This window comes from Serinus canaria, chromosome 14, assembly GCF_022539315.1.
Source record: "Serinus canaria isolate serCan28SL12 chromosome 14, serCan2020, whole genome shotgun sequence".
NCBI lineage: Eukaryota > Metazoa > Chordata > Aves > Passeriformes > Fringillidae > Serinus > Serinus canaria.
In genome coordinates this window covers 15786272-15802671 of record NC_066328.1, presented here as the reverse complement: position 1 = coordinate 15802671, position 16400 = coordinate 15786272, and the positions used below count along the sequence as shown (strand labels likewise).

General features: G+C 54.8%; 1 protein-coding gene across 1 annotated transcript; it reads left to right on the top strand.

Annotated features, from left to right (window-relative positions):
• Positions 1-2118: 2118 nt before the first annotated feature.
• On the top strand, positions 2119-15238 carry SCNN1B (sodium channel epithelial 1 subunit beta). Its single transcript, XM_030229931.1, has 13 exons — positions 2119-2178; positions 6560-6878; positions 7987-8386; positions 9134-9327; positions 9547-9650; positions 10085-10248; positions 10688-10795; positions 12479-12596; positions 13128-13203; positions 13391-13448; positions 13854-13915; positions 14292-14367; positions 14720-15238. Exons 2-13 carry the CDS (start codon positions 6568-6570, stop codon positions 15083-15085), a joined length of 2037 nt encoding a protein of 678 aa, XP_030085791.1. The 5' UTR covers positions 2119-2178; positions 6560-6567; the 3' UTR covers positions 15086-15238.
• The last annotated feature ends 1162 nt before the right edge of the window (positions 15239-16400 follow it).

The following is a 16400-nucleotide window of genomic DNA, read 5'->3' as shown; positions in this document are numbered from 1 at the left end:
TGGATCTGGTGTCCCAGCTGTATTTAGCTGCTGTCAGCAGTGCATCACGCCAGCACAACACACCACTGGGGAAACAATGCCTGGGATGCAGGGGAGCTTCCTGTGGCGTTTCAGCTGTATTTTCAGCAGGAGGTTTTTGCTTATGAAATAAACTTCCTCATAAACAATTGAGAGATGATGGAAAGTCAAGCAGCTCAAGGTCATTTGGCTTTGCTGGCTGTGCAGCTGATGTTCCCAACCCTGGAACAAACACCAGCCGCTCTATTTCCAGGGCTGGAGCTGCCAGAGCTGGTAACTGACATTGTTCTCTGGCAGAGCAGTGGCCACAGCAGGGCAATTACTGTGACAGGACAGAGGAACCCGGCAGGTCCTGGTCCATCCAACCTGTTCATTCCAGCTTCCCTTGGAGATACTTCTCAAACACAATCCCGCATTCCACTCCTGACATAATGGCATGAGCTACTTGTGCCAGTTAAAAATAAAAATCCCTTTTGTTCCCAAATACCAGAACACGGGGACATTTGGGAAAGTCTGACCAAGTCCTGATTGAACAAGAATCTGCCATTACCTCTCCTAGCAAGAGGCAATCACTCCCCTGTACAATGCTCTGTCCTCGGCAGTGATTTGTGGTTCCAAGGAGGTTTGTGCATGTTCACTGTTCTGTTGTGAGGAGCTGACGTCTCCCAGTCTCCCACTTCGCTTGAGAGGCTCAGGATTTTACCCCCAAATGTGTTTGTACAGCAGTGCTGGGCTGAGGGATCCCAGCCCATGGCACACACCGGGCTGGCCCTGGGCTAGGAGAATGCAGAAAATGGGGGGCATGTCTCTCCAGCCCCCCGAGGGATTAATTATGGGATCAACAGGAGTCAGCGTGCAAGACACATAATATTGAGATTAAGTCATGAAATCACAAAGCACATGCTAATCACCGTGAAAATTGCCGAGGACAGCTGGGCCGGGAGGGCCCCGGCCCCTCTGAGCTGCTGCCCTCCAGCCCTGAAACAAACAGAAAAGCTGCTTCCATGTTTAGTTCATTCTGTCATTTTACAGAAACAGTGCTCATTTCTCCTGGAAAGAGATTGACAAGGTCCAGATCAGTCCATTGGCAGCACTGAGCTCTGCCCCTTCTGTTCGAAAACCAACATCCTGCCTAGTCCACACTTGACAGGCTCGGGGTGTTCAAACTCCGGCCAGAGGGTGCCCAGCAGCACGCAGGGGAGCAAGCAGCTGTGAAGGGAGGCTTTTTACAGAAAAAAATAAATTAACATAGAACCAAAGGATCATTCAGGTTGGAAAAGCCCTTCAAGATCATCGAGTCCAACCATTTCCCCAGCACTGCCAAAGCCACCATTAACCCTTGTCCCCAAGTGCCACATCCACATGGCTTTTAAATCCCTTCAGGGTTCGTGATTCCACTACTGTCCTAGGCAGCCTCTGCCAAGGTTATGAGATTTTATTATTATTTTAAAATAGAAAAAAGATTATAGGACCTTTCTAAAACAGCTTATAAAACTGTTTCAAAACACTAATGCACCTCACCTGCATTTATTTACCCATGTCAAAAACCTGGCAGCAGGGACAGTTGGCACCAGGGAAGGTAAAGCAGTGAGGTGACAAAGGGGACAAGGGGCAGTGGCTTCCCACTGCCAGAGGGCAGGGTTAGATGGAATGTTGGAAAGAAATCCTTCCCTGGGAGGGTGGGCAGGCCCTGGCACAGGTGCCCAGAGCAGCTGTGGCTGCCCCTGGATCCCTGGCAGTGCCCAAGGCCAGGCTGCATGGGGCTGGGAGCAGCCTGGGACAGTGGGAGGTGTCCCTGCCATGGCAGGGGTGGCACTGGGTGGGCTTTAAGGTCTCTTCCACCCAAGCCATGCCAGGATTCTGTGTTTCTAAGATCCCTTCCCAACCAAGTAATTCTGTCACTCTGAGGTTTGTGCCACTGATCCCAGGCTGCGTTTGACGCCACGGGAGTAGGAGCAGCAGAATCAGGCGCCGTTCCCGGGGATGTGCTCGGAGGAGATCAAAGCAGTGTTCCAAGGAACCGGGACCAGCCTGGGAGCGCTGCCGGCACAGGAGGGCGGGCCCAGCCGTGCCGCCGGGGCGGGCCGGGGCGGGCCGGGCAGGCGGCGGGGCCGGTGCCGGTGTCGGCGGGGAGCGCTGCCGGAGCCGCACGGGCGGCAGGTACGGAGCACCGGGGGGGCCGGGAGAGGGTGTGCGGGGCGGGTGCTGGCCTGTCCCTTCCCCCGAGACGCTGCCCGGGGATGCCCGGGCATCTCTCAGCGCCCTCGGGCATCCCCCGGCAGCGTCTCAGGCCGAAGGGACCGGCTCGACGGGACTGGCCGTGGTGTCTTTTACACTGCTACACACCTGAGGTCACCCGGTCTCTGCCTGGTTTTGCAGCAGCGGGGCAGGTTTTCGTGCTGGGCAGGGATTTGGGGTGTACCCGGCGTGCAGCAAGGGGTAGTAATTCGGATTAGTCTTTATTTACACAGGGGTTTCCTTTAATCTCTCTGATAAAAGAGAATGGGAGCAAACCGCGTCTTGGTGGAGTCATTCAATGTTGGGTTTGGTATTGGAAATGTGCCATCTCCCCCAGGATGGTGCTCCCAGGGAGGCAGAATGTGCCTGCAGCATCCCAGGGGATGCAGTTGCTGGTGTTGGGGGTTTGCTCCCCTTACTGTCCAGGATTCCCATCGCTCCTTGCCCAAGCAGCGAAGTGAACTCAGCAATGTGACCTTCCTGGCACATGAGGAGCACGGCTTGTGATTGTCCCGAGAGAGAGGGACATCATGGGAACCACGGGATCATGGATTGGGTTGAGCTGGAAGGGACCTCCAAATCTACCTCATTTCACCCCCTGCCCTGGGTAGGACACCTTCCACTACCTCAGGCAGCTCCAAGCCCTGGGCACCCTGTGCCAGGGCCTCCCCACCCTCCCAGGGAAGGATTTCTTTCCAATATCCCATCCATCCCTGCCCTCTGGCAGTGGGAAGCTATTCCCCCTTGTCACTCCAGGCCTTGTCCCCAGTCTATCTCCAGCCCTTCTGGAGCCCCTTCAGGCCCTGGAAGGGCTCTGAGCTCTGCCTGGAGCCTTCCCTTCTCCAGCCTCAGCAGTCCCAGCCCGGCTGCAGAGCAGAGGGGAGCTCAGGGCTCGGCAGGGCAGCCGGAGCAGAGTGCCTGGCACACAGCACAGAGGCAGGGCAGTGCTATCTGAGCTCCAGACTGTAAATACTCCTGAGTGCTGCACGCCTGCCCGTTGGGCTGGAGACCCGGAGGCGCCTGCGTGGGCTGGAGCCGTGGGCGGTGAAGCTGGCACTGTGTGCCCTGGCCACTGTCCCTGCACAGCACCAGCAGCACAGGGCATCTGCTGGGAGCTCTGACCCCACCTTGAGACAGGCTTTCATTGCTCACTGACACGTGGCTGCTCCACTTTTCAAACTGCCAACCTGTAAACCTGTGAGGTAATAAAAGAAATTCCTCTAATTTGCAGAAATACCACTAGAGTAGAGATGTCTCATTTAGGAAAACTAGGCTTGTCCCTCAGGGTTCAGGGGAGATGGCAGATGAGCAGCTGGTCATCAGAGAGGAGTGACTGGTGTGTCCCAGGAGAGAAAGTGCTGAGCAATCACGGTGTCATCTGGGCCGGTAGTGTCAGCGTGGTTTTGCTGCCCATATCTGACCCTGGAGCTTCCAGGAGTGGGGCAAGTTTTGCTCATGACTTTATTTCCTTCAAGTGTCAATTGCCCTAGGAAAACCCCAGAGGAGATTCAGCAGAGTCAACAGGATCATTTCGTAATGTGGGAGTCTGATGTCACTGTGAGGTGGAGGAGTTTCACCCAGGGTGATGCTGGGATGAGGCAGGGCTGGATCAGCTGTTGGAGACAGGGAGGACACGTCCACAGCACAGAGAAACCCCACTGGAACCAGGAGCAGGTTTCTCTTAGGATGGCTTTGGTCATCACAGGGATGCAGGTGCTGCCAGGAGAGGGGCCCTGGCACCCTGTGGTCACACATGGGGTCTCACAGCCCTGGGGTCAGTTCAGATGACCCTGCTGTGACCAGAGCAGCCCGGAGCAGAGCAGGGATGTAAAGCATTGCTGGCTTCCCAGAGCCGCCTGCGAAGGGTTCAGGGCTGCTGTCTATCAAGGGGGTGACCCCTCGGTGCCCCCAGCCCTGCTCAGCTCCCACTCCATCACTGCTCCTCTTCCTCCCTCCACAGCGGCTCTGGGAAGGGGACGCAGTTGTCAGTGCACGGCTGGAGAGTGGGTCCTTACACCCCTCATTTATCACCTCTCTGCTCAGGTGCAGCCCGCTGATGGGGCAGAGCAGGACCCACCCCAGGCTGGCACCAAACCTGGCACCAACCCTTCCCTGAGCAGCTCTGGCTGAGCTCTGAGCACCGTGCCAGGGAGGAGCCCCCAAAACAGGGCCTTGGGGCTCACCTGGGGCAGCTTCCAGCTGTTAGCAAGGAAGGAGCCTGTTTGGAAACACTGTAAATAAAGGTAGGAAGAAAACCGTTAACATGAGAATATACATTGCAAAAAAGTCATCCATATTCAAATGCAGCCTTTGCTTCTTGCCATTTCTTTTATCCCATATAAAAAGGAATTACTTCTCCCAGAACTGGCAGGTTGATGAGTGACCCACAGAGACCAGCACACAAGTGGGGTCTTCCTGTGGCAGGAGCCAGTGGTTGGTGACAGCAGGGACAGCTGAGGCACGCAGCTGGCCAGCAGCAGCCAGGCAGGATTCTGCCCTACTCTGGGCAGGGGCTGGAAACTGCAATTTAATCTAAATCTGTTATTGAATTTCTTAAAAGGCAGAAAATATTTCCTGGTCTGCCTCGCTGGGCTCCCCAGATGTAAAGGAGCTCTGAGGACTGGGTTCTGTAAAGCCAAGGCTGACCTTGCTGTGCCCAGGCAGGGCTGGGGCAGCACGGCCCCAGGGCTCACATCCCCCACAGCCTGGGCACCTCGGCACAGAGGTCACTGCCCCCTCTCTGCTGGCATCTGCCCAAAACCCAGCCAGGCTCTGGTGTAAGGGGTGCTCCCTCCAGGAGCAAACCACCCCCAGGCAACGGCAGGAGGAGCCTCCGTGGCACAAGGTCATGGAGGATGAGATGATGAGGTTGGGAGTCCAGGGGGTACAAGTCCCAGGACACGAGTTCCTTGGAGAACAAAACATTTATCTATAGAAGTACAGCCTGCCCTCAGATCTTAGAGGAAGCAGCTGGGGTTTGTTCTTCCCAAAGTCCTCTCCCACAGAGGATCACCTACATCTAACATCACAGGTAACAGGCATGCAGTGAAAACCATCACCTCTCTTTGTGTCATGGAGCGAGACTTCAAAATATGTTGGGTTTATACTGCTATCAAACTCTCTGTGTGCTACTCAGGAGAACTTGCAGATCTGGCCAGCAGATCAAGGAATCATTATCACCTGTTTTATTTTTGAAAAGTATGAAGAACCCACCTCCTTTCACTCCCCAGGGCCCATGCACATCTTTGCTGCCTTCTTTGCTCACCTGCCAGTAATGCTGTGTCACTGTCATTCCTGCCCTGCCGAGTGCTGCTCCTTGGTGAACTATTGCTGCATTATTCCGGCACTCTTCCTCCCAGAATGGGGCCTATTCCCAGCATTAATCTTTAACTCTGCTCTCCTGCAGCTTAAATCTGACAAATGTTCTGAGTGGCTGCCTCAGGTTCTTTTTGAAATCCTGCCTCGGGATGTTAAGATTTAGTAACACAGATTCTAACCTTAAAATAGCAGCACAAAATGTTCTATTTACTCACAAAATGAATGCCAAGTATGCAGCATCCCTCACCAGAGCAGAGGAGTGGGGGGGCCGTGCTGATAATATCTGACAGACAAAGGAATTTGGTGGAGAAAACCAATCTGGTTTCCTTCCTCCAGCAGGCAGCAGCCCTGGAAAGCATTCCTGATCCTGGGAAAGGTGCTGTTGCTTCCAGCTCCTTTTCTTCTGTCCCTCTGAAAGCTGGATGCGCTCTAATACTTCTTACTTTAAAGAAAAATTGTCTCAGGCTCCATGTGGGGTTGAACCCTGAACGCTGGGAGCCTGAGCTCTCCCCAAGCCAGCTCCTGCGTGTACTGCTTGGTCCATCTAGTGTTGGCTGAGGCTGGGACAGCGTTCCAGCTGTATCAGAGTGCACACAGCATTCCCACTCCCTGAGCAGCACCTGGGCGGGCATTGCCACACTGCAGACCCTGGCCAGGCTCGGGAGTCAGCAGGCACGGCCACGTCCCGCAGGTCGCAGTCACTCAGCTCTGGTGGGGCCAGCAAGAACCCAAAATGTGACAAAGCATTCGCCACCTTTGGAGCTGCCAATCCCACAGCTCTCCTGTCCTCCCAGGAGGCTGGGTGCCATGCTGCTGCCATGGCATGACCCTGCAGAACATCTGAGTTTTTCCTGGGTTACAAACCACGGCCGTGCCATCGCAGTGACTGTCCCACTCCAGCTGTGCTGACTGTGCCGGGGCACCTGGTGTGGCACAGCCCCTGCTCCTCCTGGAGCTGGTTTGATGTCTTTTCTCCTGCTTGCAGGCAGCAGCATGAACCTGAAGAAGTACCTGGTGCGGGCGCTGCATCGCCTGCAGAAGGGCCCTGGTTACACCTACAAAGAGCTGCTGGTCTGGTACTGCGACAACACCAACACCCACGGCCCCAAGCGCATCATCAAGGAGGGGCCAAAGAAGAAATTAATCTGGTTCTTCCTAACGCTGCTCTTTGCATCCCTGGTGTTCTGGCAGTGGGGGATCCTCATCAACACCTACCTCTCCTACAATGTCACCTCTTCTCTCTCCATTGGCTTCAAGACCATGAAGTTCCCCGCAGTCACCATCTGCAATGCCAACCCCTTCAAGTAAGTTTTTCTTCTCCCAGTTTCCCCATGTGTGCCCTAACCCCTCAGAAACACTGCCAGTGTGAGGTACTGAGAACCTGCTCCTGTCTGAGACATCACGTTAGGAGCACCAGTGGAGTCACCAGGTGTTCCTAAAAACAAATAAAGAACAATATGAAGGTGAATGGCTCAGGGCCAGAGGAGGAGGCCATCTGCCTGCAAGTTCTCCTGGGCTTCACAGAATCCCAGAACAGTTTGGGTTGGGAAGGGACCTTTAAGTTCATCTCATTTCACCCCCTGCCCTGGGCAGGGACACCTTCCACAATCCCGAGGTGCTCCAAGCCCTGTCCAACCTGGCCTGGAACATTTCTAGGGATGCAGGGACAGCCACAGCTTCTCTGGGCACCTGTGCCAGGGCCTGCCCACCCTCATGGGGAAAAGTTTCTTCCTAACAAACTTTCTGCACCATATCAGTCAATCTAATGAAGGTTTTTACCTCCCTGCAAACTTTCCTCAGCTCGTAAAAGAACAAATCCGTCTCACCTTTCCCAGCCAGAATCAGCCTTTCCATCTTTCCCCACAATTTCTTTCCTTCCCCTTCCTTGCTGTGAGCATTCTTCTCATTGCTCATACTCCAGTCACTGAGAGCTGGTCCCACAGTCCTATCTGCCAGGAACCACAGAGACAGAAGTGAATTGTGATTTCAAAGGAGTCACTGATTTTCATTAGAGTTGCTTTAAATCTATCATTTTAAATCCATGCAATAGTGTAGCCCAAGGCAAGACGCTGTCAGCCAACACAAGAATTGCTTAGGGGTAGTTTTTCCTCCTCTTGCTAGAGATGTTTTGTGTAAACTGTAGTGAATTACTGAACTAGAACCAATGTGGCCCAGCACTGGTGTGTTCAGCCCTGCAGCACTCCCTGTTTATCCTCCCACTGCCCTTCTGCCCAGCTGCAGCCTGTTGGGACACCAGTGTCTGAGCTGGCTGTGCTCTGCATGGAAGCTCCCCTTGCCCTCCAGTGAATTTAGGCAGCACTCTGAGGTGCCCAGAAGGGTCCAAGCCAGCGGCGTGGCAGGGGAGCATGTCCCCACACCATGGCACTGCTGCTCCCACTCCCTGTCCCACAGGTACTCAGAGGTGAAGCCCCTGCTGAAGGAGCTGGACAAGCTCATTGAGGCAGCCCTGGAGAGAATCCTGCAGCCCACGCCAGGCAACAGCAGTGACAATGAGTCCCTGGGACTCGACCTGGAGCTCTGGAACCAGATCCCCCTGGTCCTGATCGACGAGCACGACAAAGACAATCCCATCATCCTGGACATCTTTGAGACCAGCCAGACTGCTGTGGACAACGAAACTGCCATGGACAGCAGAGCCAATGTGAGCAGTGACCCTGCTGGGGGCCACCAGCTCTATGGGGGCAATGAAACCATGGACAACGAAACCACTGAGGGGAACCAAACCACTGCTACACCTGCCCCGGCCAACACCACGTCTGAAGAGAAGAAGTACAAGCTGGCAGTGAAGCTGGTAAGATGAGAGGGGTCCCACAGGGCAGCGGGCAGAGATGAGGCACGGGTGCCTCAGCAAGGATGCAGCAGGGAGATCTGTGTCTCCTCCCCACCAGCCCTCACCAGCCTCATGGCCACTCTGGCCTGGGGCTCTGCTCTGACTGTGCCAGGTCTGGGGACTGCCTGTGCCCAGACCCTGGTGCAGGCTGAGCCCAGGACTTAGCCAGGGCAGGGGTGGTCCCTGCAGGCTCCCAGGCACCTCCACCCCTTCCTTGGGTCAGGCACCCAAAATGCCAGGGAGAGGCTGAGGCTGCTGCCCCATCCCTTTCCTGCTGCAGTCTGCAGTGCAGAGGCACAAGGTGGTCCTGGAACCCCTCACCCCTGCTACCGTGGAGGCTCCAAGGACCCTGCCTGGGCAGACCTCGGAGGCTGGGGAAACTCCAGCCTTAAAAAATTGGTCCAAAATTGACATTTTCTGTTAACTTGTGGGGTCACCCTGGAGATAATGTATAACCTGCCCAGCAGGGAAATGTCCGTGGGGAAGGACCCTGTAATGACAGCCAGCTGAGTGTGACAGCCAGCTCAGAGTGACAGCCAGCTCAGAGTGACAGCCAGCTCAGTGACAGCTGGCCTGTGACCCCATCAGCCTGAACCTCTCAGTCCCTGGAGCTGCAGGCAGGGCTGGCATCCGGGCGAGCGCATGGGGAGGGGTCCCCCAGGGCCCCGCTGTCCCCCCAGGCTCAGGCTGCCTGCTCTGTGTCCCCAGTGCAGCCACCAGGGCCCTGAGAACTGCACCTACAGGAACTTCAGCAGCGCGGCGCAGGCGGTGACCGAGTGGTACATCCTGCAGTCCACCTCCATCCTCTCCAAGGTCCCGCTGCACGAGAGGATCAGGATGGGCTACCAGGCAGAGGACATGATCCTGGCCTGTCTCTACGGGGCTGAACCCTGCAACTACAAGTAGGTGCACACGAGCTCCCTGCTCCTTTCCGTCCCTGCAGGAAGGAAGAGCACGCGGGTTCCTTTCTCTTTTTAAGGTATATATCAGCTGCTAATGAGATTGCTGCTGATTCTCAGCTCTAACAGCACTTCCCACCTGCTGAGCTGGGCCCACCTTCTGCTTTATGTCACACCCTTTAGTCCTCTCGAGAGTCAGTTTTCTGTGTATGATTCCTCCAGGAACTTCACCCAAATCTACCACCCAGACCATGGTAACTGCTACATCTTCAACTGGGGCATGGATGAAGAGGCTCTGAATTCTTCCAACCCCGGGGCCGAGTTCGGTAAGGGAGCACTCTGTGGAGGAGGGGGCTGGAGGGGCAGACCTGAGGGCTCTGTCTCTTGGTGCCCATTTCTGTCCCTCAGGACAGAATTATGATTCCTTTGTCACTGGAGCACTGCAAGAGGGAACAGAGGCTTTCCAGAAAGGGATGAACCCCAAAAGGAAAATGTGCCACACAGAAAAAAGTGACTACAGACATGTAGCAGAAGGGCATCCTCTGGATATTTGAAATATCTGAGGCAACACCTGACTGTTCCCAGCTATTGCAGTTCTGGGCATTCACCACCAGAAGTGTTCCTCCCCAGGTCAGGCTGCCGTGGCAGCCAGACCCTGGCTCTTCCCAAGGAACAGGGAGAAGAAAATAGACTCCCTTCCTTCCCTAAGCCTCACCTTCCCATACAATTCCTGTTGTGAGTGTTTTGTCTGGTGTCCCAGGGCTGAAGCTGATTCTGGACATCAGCCAGCAGGACTACATTCCCTACCTGTCCTCTGCTGCTGGGGCCAGGCTCATGCTGCACCAGCAGAAGAGCTTCCCCTTCCTCAAGGATCAGGGCATCTACGCCATGGCTGGGACAGAAACCTCCATTGGAGTGCTGGTGGTATGTGTGGCATTCCTCGGGAGCAGATTGTCTGAGAATAATGTTATCTGATGGGACCAGAACCAAGTTTGCTTTAAGTCTTGGCTGAACTGGCTCAAACCAAAGGAGACAAGGTACACACCTGTCAGGGGCTGGAGCGCTTTATGGAGGATTTTATGTAACTGTCCTGGCAAAGTGCTTGATTGAGGCCGGGATTCTGGGCTCAGGTCATGGTGGTCCCTTTCTGCAGCATGTCAGAAGGTGCTTTGCCAGCCCCTGAGCAGCCTCGCCTGCCTGGATCCACCCAGGGAAGGGGCTGCAGCCTCCTCAGCTCTGCCACCGCTGACCTCAGCTTTAGCAAAGCCAGTGGGGAGCACAGAATTACAGAGCCTCTGGAAAATGGGCACAGGCACCTGTGGAGAAGTGATAAGCACGGTCTGGTGTTTGGGTTTCTTTCCAGGATGAGCTGGAGCGGATGGGTTATCCCTACAGCGACTGCACCGTCAACGGCTCCGACGTCCCCGTCCAAAACCTCTACAGCCAGTACAACACCTCCTACTCCATACAGGTAAAACACCCTGTGAATCAAACACTCTGTAGGAAAAACCATCAAAGCACTTAGATCTTTGCCTATCCTGCACGGTACTGAGGAATCATAAAATCTTTCAAGATAATCAAATTCAAGTATCAACACAGCACCAGCACTGATAAACCATGTCCTCAAGTGCCAAATCACATGGTTTTTGAACACTTCCAGGGAATGTGACTTCACCACTGCCCTGGGCAGCCTGTTCAAATGCTTTACAACCCTTTCCATGAAAATTTTTTCCTCATATCTGATCTAAGCCCCACATGGTTCTGTAGGAACAGTCACTGAGGCTCTGGGAAAATTCTGCTGAGACAAAGTGACACTTCTCAGGAACCTGTATTTTGTGTACACAGGTGATATTTACCCCTGACAGGAGATGAGTACAAAGGAGAGAGTCTCCCTCTGAACACTCCTGCGATCTTTAACTTTTTTCTCTTTAATTAAGTAATTTTTCACCCTGAAAATGCAGCTGGTTTGTACAGGAAGGGAAATAGCCCTTTGCTTCTTCATCACTGAAAATTGGGTGAGGAACTTGAGTGTCAGTAACCCTTGCGTTGGTAGAATATTAGAGGGCCAACATTAAGCAGAGGTTAATTTGTAACAGGCTGTGCTGGAGAGAGAAGCAGCTCTTGAGGGTGCGATGTGATAGTAAGGGAAACACCCAAAACCATCTGGGGTGATTCAGAGATGCACCTGGAGATCAGGAGGGCTTTGGGCTGGCAGTGGTTTTGTAGTTCGACCTTTATATAATAATAATAACAACTGAGCCACTTTAGCCAGCTTTTGAAGATGCTTGTATAAGGTTTAAGCAAACACTTGGGAGGATTGCATTATTCTCTGGAAGTGCAAACGCTGACGGAGTTCGGTGCCCATGGAACGCCACTTCAGAGCCCTCTCAGCAAAACCAGGCTCTTCCATCACTGCCTGGCTGCTCTGCACTCTGTGGACCTTTCCTACCACACAGAAATTCTCTGCTTGTCCTACCCACAACTGTTAAATTTAATTATCTTCTCACAGACTTTGCTATTGCTTTGTGCTGCCTCATGCAGGATCCCACTGCAGTCTCAGGTGATGAACTTCACGCCTCACCAAGCTAATGGCAGTGCTGCAGCTGGAGCTGCAGCCACAGTCCTCCCCAGAAGAGCAGCACCTACACTGAGATCATTCATATGTCTGCTCTTTATGTTGAAGGATTTGGAAATTCATGGCCTTAAAGTGAAAAACCAGCTCTTTGTCAGTGTTGTGTAAAGCCTGGAGAGCACAGCCTCTGTAGTGGAAGAGAACATTAGTATTCCCTTTTGGAAGCTTGAGTGTTACTTCTGTGAAGCCCTAAAATAATTGAGAAATGAGCGGTGTGAGTGGGAGCTCTTGTGTGAGTGGGAGCGGGTGCTGAGCTCCCCCCATTGCCCACGAGGTCTCACGAGTGGCCTTAGGAGCTCCAGTGCCCAGCAAGGCTGGCAGGGGTTCTGGGCAGGGACAGGCTCTGGCAGCTCCCACTTCCTCTGCACCTTCTTCCCTCTCTGCCTGCAGCCCCAAGATCACCTGTCCAGTGCAGGAGAGGGGGTTCCTGGGGGCAGGGGGCTCTGGGGGCCGCTGCCATGCCAGCAGCACGGAGCTCCCCAGGGCTCAGCCCAGCTCTGAGCATCCCCCTTCCCTCCCCAGGCCTGCCTGCGCTCCTGCTTCCAGAACCACATGGTGGAGATCTGTGGCTGTGGGCACTACATGTTCCCTTTGCCTCAAGGGGTGAATTACTGCAATAACGAGGATAACCCAGGCTGGGGTAAGAGCTGGGGGGTTTCTGGGACCTGCTGCTGTCCCTGCAGCTCCTGCACGGCTGCTCCCTGTGGGATGTGGCCACCTGGGCCAGTGCTGGGGAGAAGGGGCCACATTTGGTCTGGCTGTGGGCTGGGGGAGCCCTTGGGCACCAAAGAGAGAGAACACAGGGTATCACTCCAGGCCTCTGCACCCAAAAACTTTGGGAGCCCTGGCAGGGGCAATGGAGGGTCCAGTGCTCCCCTGGGGTAGCACAGCTCTGTGCTGGCAGAGGCCAGGGCTGTGCCAAAAATACCAATCCTGGGCAAGCTGGTTCTATAAGAACTGTCTTCAGAAACTGACAGTTTATTTTTAATTTATTAGTAAATTGCCTGAATGTTTTGCTCAACTTTCTCAAGGAAAGGAAAGTTGAAAGGGAAGATGGCAAATCTGTGCTGAATGGTCATACCTAATATTTATTTTGATAAATGAAACTGATATACCTCAGTAACTGGGTCCTTATCTAAAGAAATACTTTCATTTTGTTTTCACCAAACAGCATATTGCTATTCCTCACTGAGATCCAGCATAAAACAGCGTCAGATCTGCATTGACTCCTGCAAAGAAACATGCAAGTGAGTACCTGAGGTTGATCTGGTTGCTGTGGAGGTAGAGGGATCCTTCACTTTGGCTCCCATCAGTCCTGACTTTCCTAAAAGGGCAGCAGACCCTGCAGGGCTGGTTTGCTGTGTGAGAAGTGAAGTTCCAGAGACTTCAGGGGAGGGGAAATCTCCACACTAATGCTCTCCCTCTTCGCTCCAGTGACACGCAGTACAAAATGACCATCTCCATGGCGGACTGGCCATCAGAAGCCTCTGAGGTAACCCCATTCCTTGGCTTGTGACACACATTGGTGGCTCCTTTCCCAGGCACATGGACACTGGCTGTTGTCAGAGCTGAAGTCCATGTTTTCCACACACAGACCAGCAGCAGCACCAGGGCATGAGGCAGGGAGGGACCCCCAGAGTGGCTCCTCCCTGCCGGGGTTCAGTGCCACTGTCAGCCAAGGCTGAGTCCACCTTCCATACCCCATGCCCACACAGGACAGGGAAGGAGCACCCACTGCCCTGCTGAGGCAGAGCTGCCCTGCTCAGCCCCACAGCCTCCCCCTCCAGCTGAACAGGGTGCCAGGGCTGCCTGGCACAGGGCACAGCGCCCGCTGGGCTCGTGCTCTTCCGGAGCACAGGATGTCTCTACTCTTTCTGAACAGATTTTGTTTTCCTAGGACTGGATTTTCCATATTCTGTCTTATGAAAGGGATATGTCAACAAATGTGACTCTGGACAGGTGAGTGAAAGGAACAACCACTTTATCTTCTCTGCTGAGCCTGTTAACATCAGCCTGACACGAGCCCTGGCGCTGGGCCAGCGCACACGGGCGCCAATGCGCAGCGAGGACGGGGTTTGCAGCGGGGTTTGGACACACAAAAAGCAGATCCAAAAGGCACTTCATGCATGTCCTCTGCCCTCCATAGCTGCAAACTGGGCCAGTCAAACTCAAACATGCAGCAAAGTAAAATCAGCCTTAAGGACAGTTCCAATGTCTTAACATTTGTCACCCCATACTGATGTCTTGGTGTCTCTCCGTCCCACGGTCAGGCCGGAGCAGAGGTGCAGGACACTGACAGCCAGCTCCTCACTGAGGTGGGTTTTGTTCTTTACAGGAATGGGATCATCAAGCTGAACATTTACTTCCAGGAGTACAACTACCGCACCATCTCAGAGTCAGCTGCCACCACGGTGAGTGCCCATCCCAGCCCTTCTGGCAGGGCAGGCACAGGAGCCAGCCAGCTGGGACGGGCAGGGCTCAGTGCCCCGGGGGACAGTCTGTCACGACCCTCGAGGCTGCTTTTTGGCACCCCTGCTGAAATGAAGTGGATGAAGCCATCTCTGCCTGGTGGCTCAGAGCCCTCAATTCCTTCCCCCACTCCACCTCCCGTCCCTGTCCCAGCCCTGCAGGGGAACACCAGCACAGGAGGGGCCCCAGCAGGCAGGTCCCAGGTGCAGGGGCATTGCCCACATCAGCACTGGCACACGGGTGATAGATCGGGGTGGGGCACATCCGGGGGCTCACTCCGCTCTCCTCTCACAGATCGTTTGGCTGCTGTCGAGCCTGGGAGGCCAGTTTGGGTTCTGGATGGGGGGCTCGGTGCTGTGCCTCATTGAGTTTGGGGAGATCATCATCGACTCGCTGTGGATCACCATCATCAACCTGATCAGCTGGTGCAAAGGCCTGAAGCAGCGGCGGGCGCGGGCGCGCTACCCGGACGCACCGCCAACGGTGTCGGAGATGGTGGAGGCTCACACCAACCTGGGCTTCCAGCACGAGGCCGTGGGGGCCGTGCCCAGGGCCCAGGCGCTGCCCCCCGAGCCTGGCACGCCCCCGCCCAACTACGACTCCCTGCGTGTGCAGCCCCTGGACACGCTGGGCCCCGACAGCGACGCGGACACCGAGTGACCAGAGGGCCCTGTCAGCCCCCGCCGGGCTGGGCCACTTGCTGGGCAGCTGTCTATGTGCCCACACTCAGAGGGAATTGAAAGCCCAACTGTCCTCTCCTATGACTGATCGCTGGGAGGAAGCTCTGCCTAATAAACCCTGCAATAAACCTCACAGAGTCAGGCTTTGGCTTTAGTGTGTAGGGCTTGTGTACATCAGTATTGCTGTAAAATCCTGTCACTGTCTCTTGTCACCAGGTGGGTGGGAAGCAATTCCCAGTGAGCAGAGCAGGGTGGTGGCAGGGAGAGGACAGGGTGTCCTGACAGTGGATGCGAGGCCGTGGCCTGGTAGATCACAGAACCCTGGAAGAGTTTGTGTTGGAAGGAGCCTTAAAGACTGTCTCAGCTTACCCCCTTCTCCAGCGCTCTTGGCTGAAGGGATGTGGCACGGCCTGTGCCACAGCTGTGCTATACCATGGAGCAGAGCCTTGGGATGGGACCAAAGCTACTTCTGACCTCTGAGGCTGCAGAATTTCCATTCCCAAAAAGCTACAATGGAAGCTGAACTCTCCCTTCACTGCTGGAGCCCCTGGGTGCCCTGTTGTGCTGCTGCCTGGAGTTTGTACCACCACTCATGGTGCAGGTGGGCACAGCTGTTGGTCTGTGCCAAGAACACAACTCCACAGAGACTCGGGTGGGAGGAAGCACCAGCCTGTTTAATTATCATTCTTGCAACAATAAAAAGTTGATTTAAAAGTTGCCTTTAGCTTCCCTGCTGGCAGTGGGGGTAGTGCAGGGCTGGCCAGAGGTTGATGGCAGGGGTTGCAAGGAGGAGAACACAGGGCACTCACCCTGACACGAGGGCAGCCAGGGCCTTTGGTGGGCCCTGTGGGGCTGAGCTGACTGGGGATGTGAGCTCACCTGTCCCCAGCTGGCTGTGGCCCTTAGGAGCTTTCCCAGGAACCCATCACAAGCCACGGGGACTGGCCTTACTGAAGTACCTCTGCAAAAGTTCAAGAGGAAGCACAATCCTGTGGTTAAACCTCATAGCAGAACACGCTGTTCTGGGCACGGTGCCCAGTGCGGGGTGCCCGGGGAGAGGGGGGTCCAGGATCCTTCTGCACAGCAGGCTCCCCCAGCACAGGGTGCTCTGCTGCAGAGCTGGGGGGCAGAGCGTGCCCAGGGTCCCTCCAGCCCCTTGGCAGGGCTGGAAATGGTGGGGCCAGCTGCTGATGACCACCAGCAGCACGACAGAAGAACTGGGGGATGATTTGACAGCTGAGGTGCCACCAGCACAGCTGACTCTGCCACACTCAACAGAATTCTGTGATCAAAAT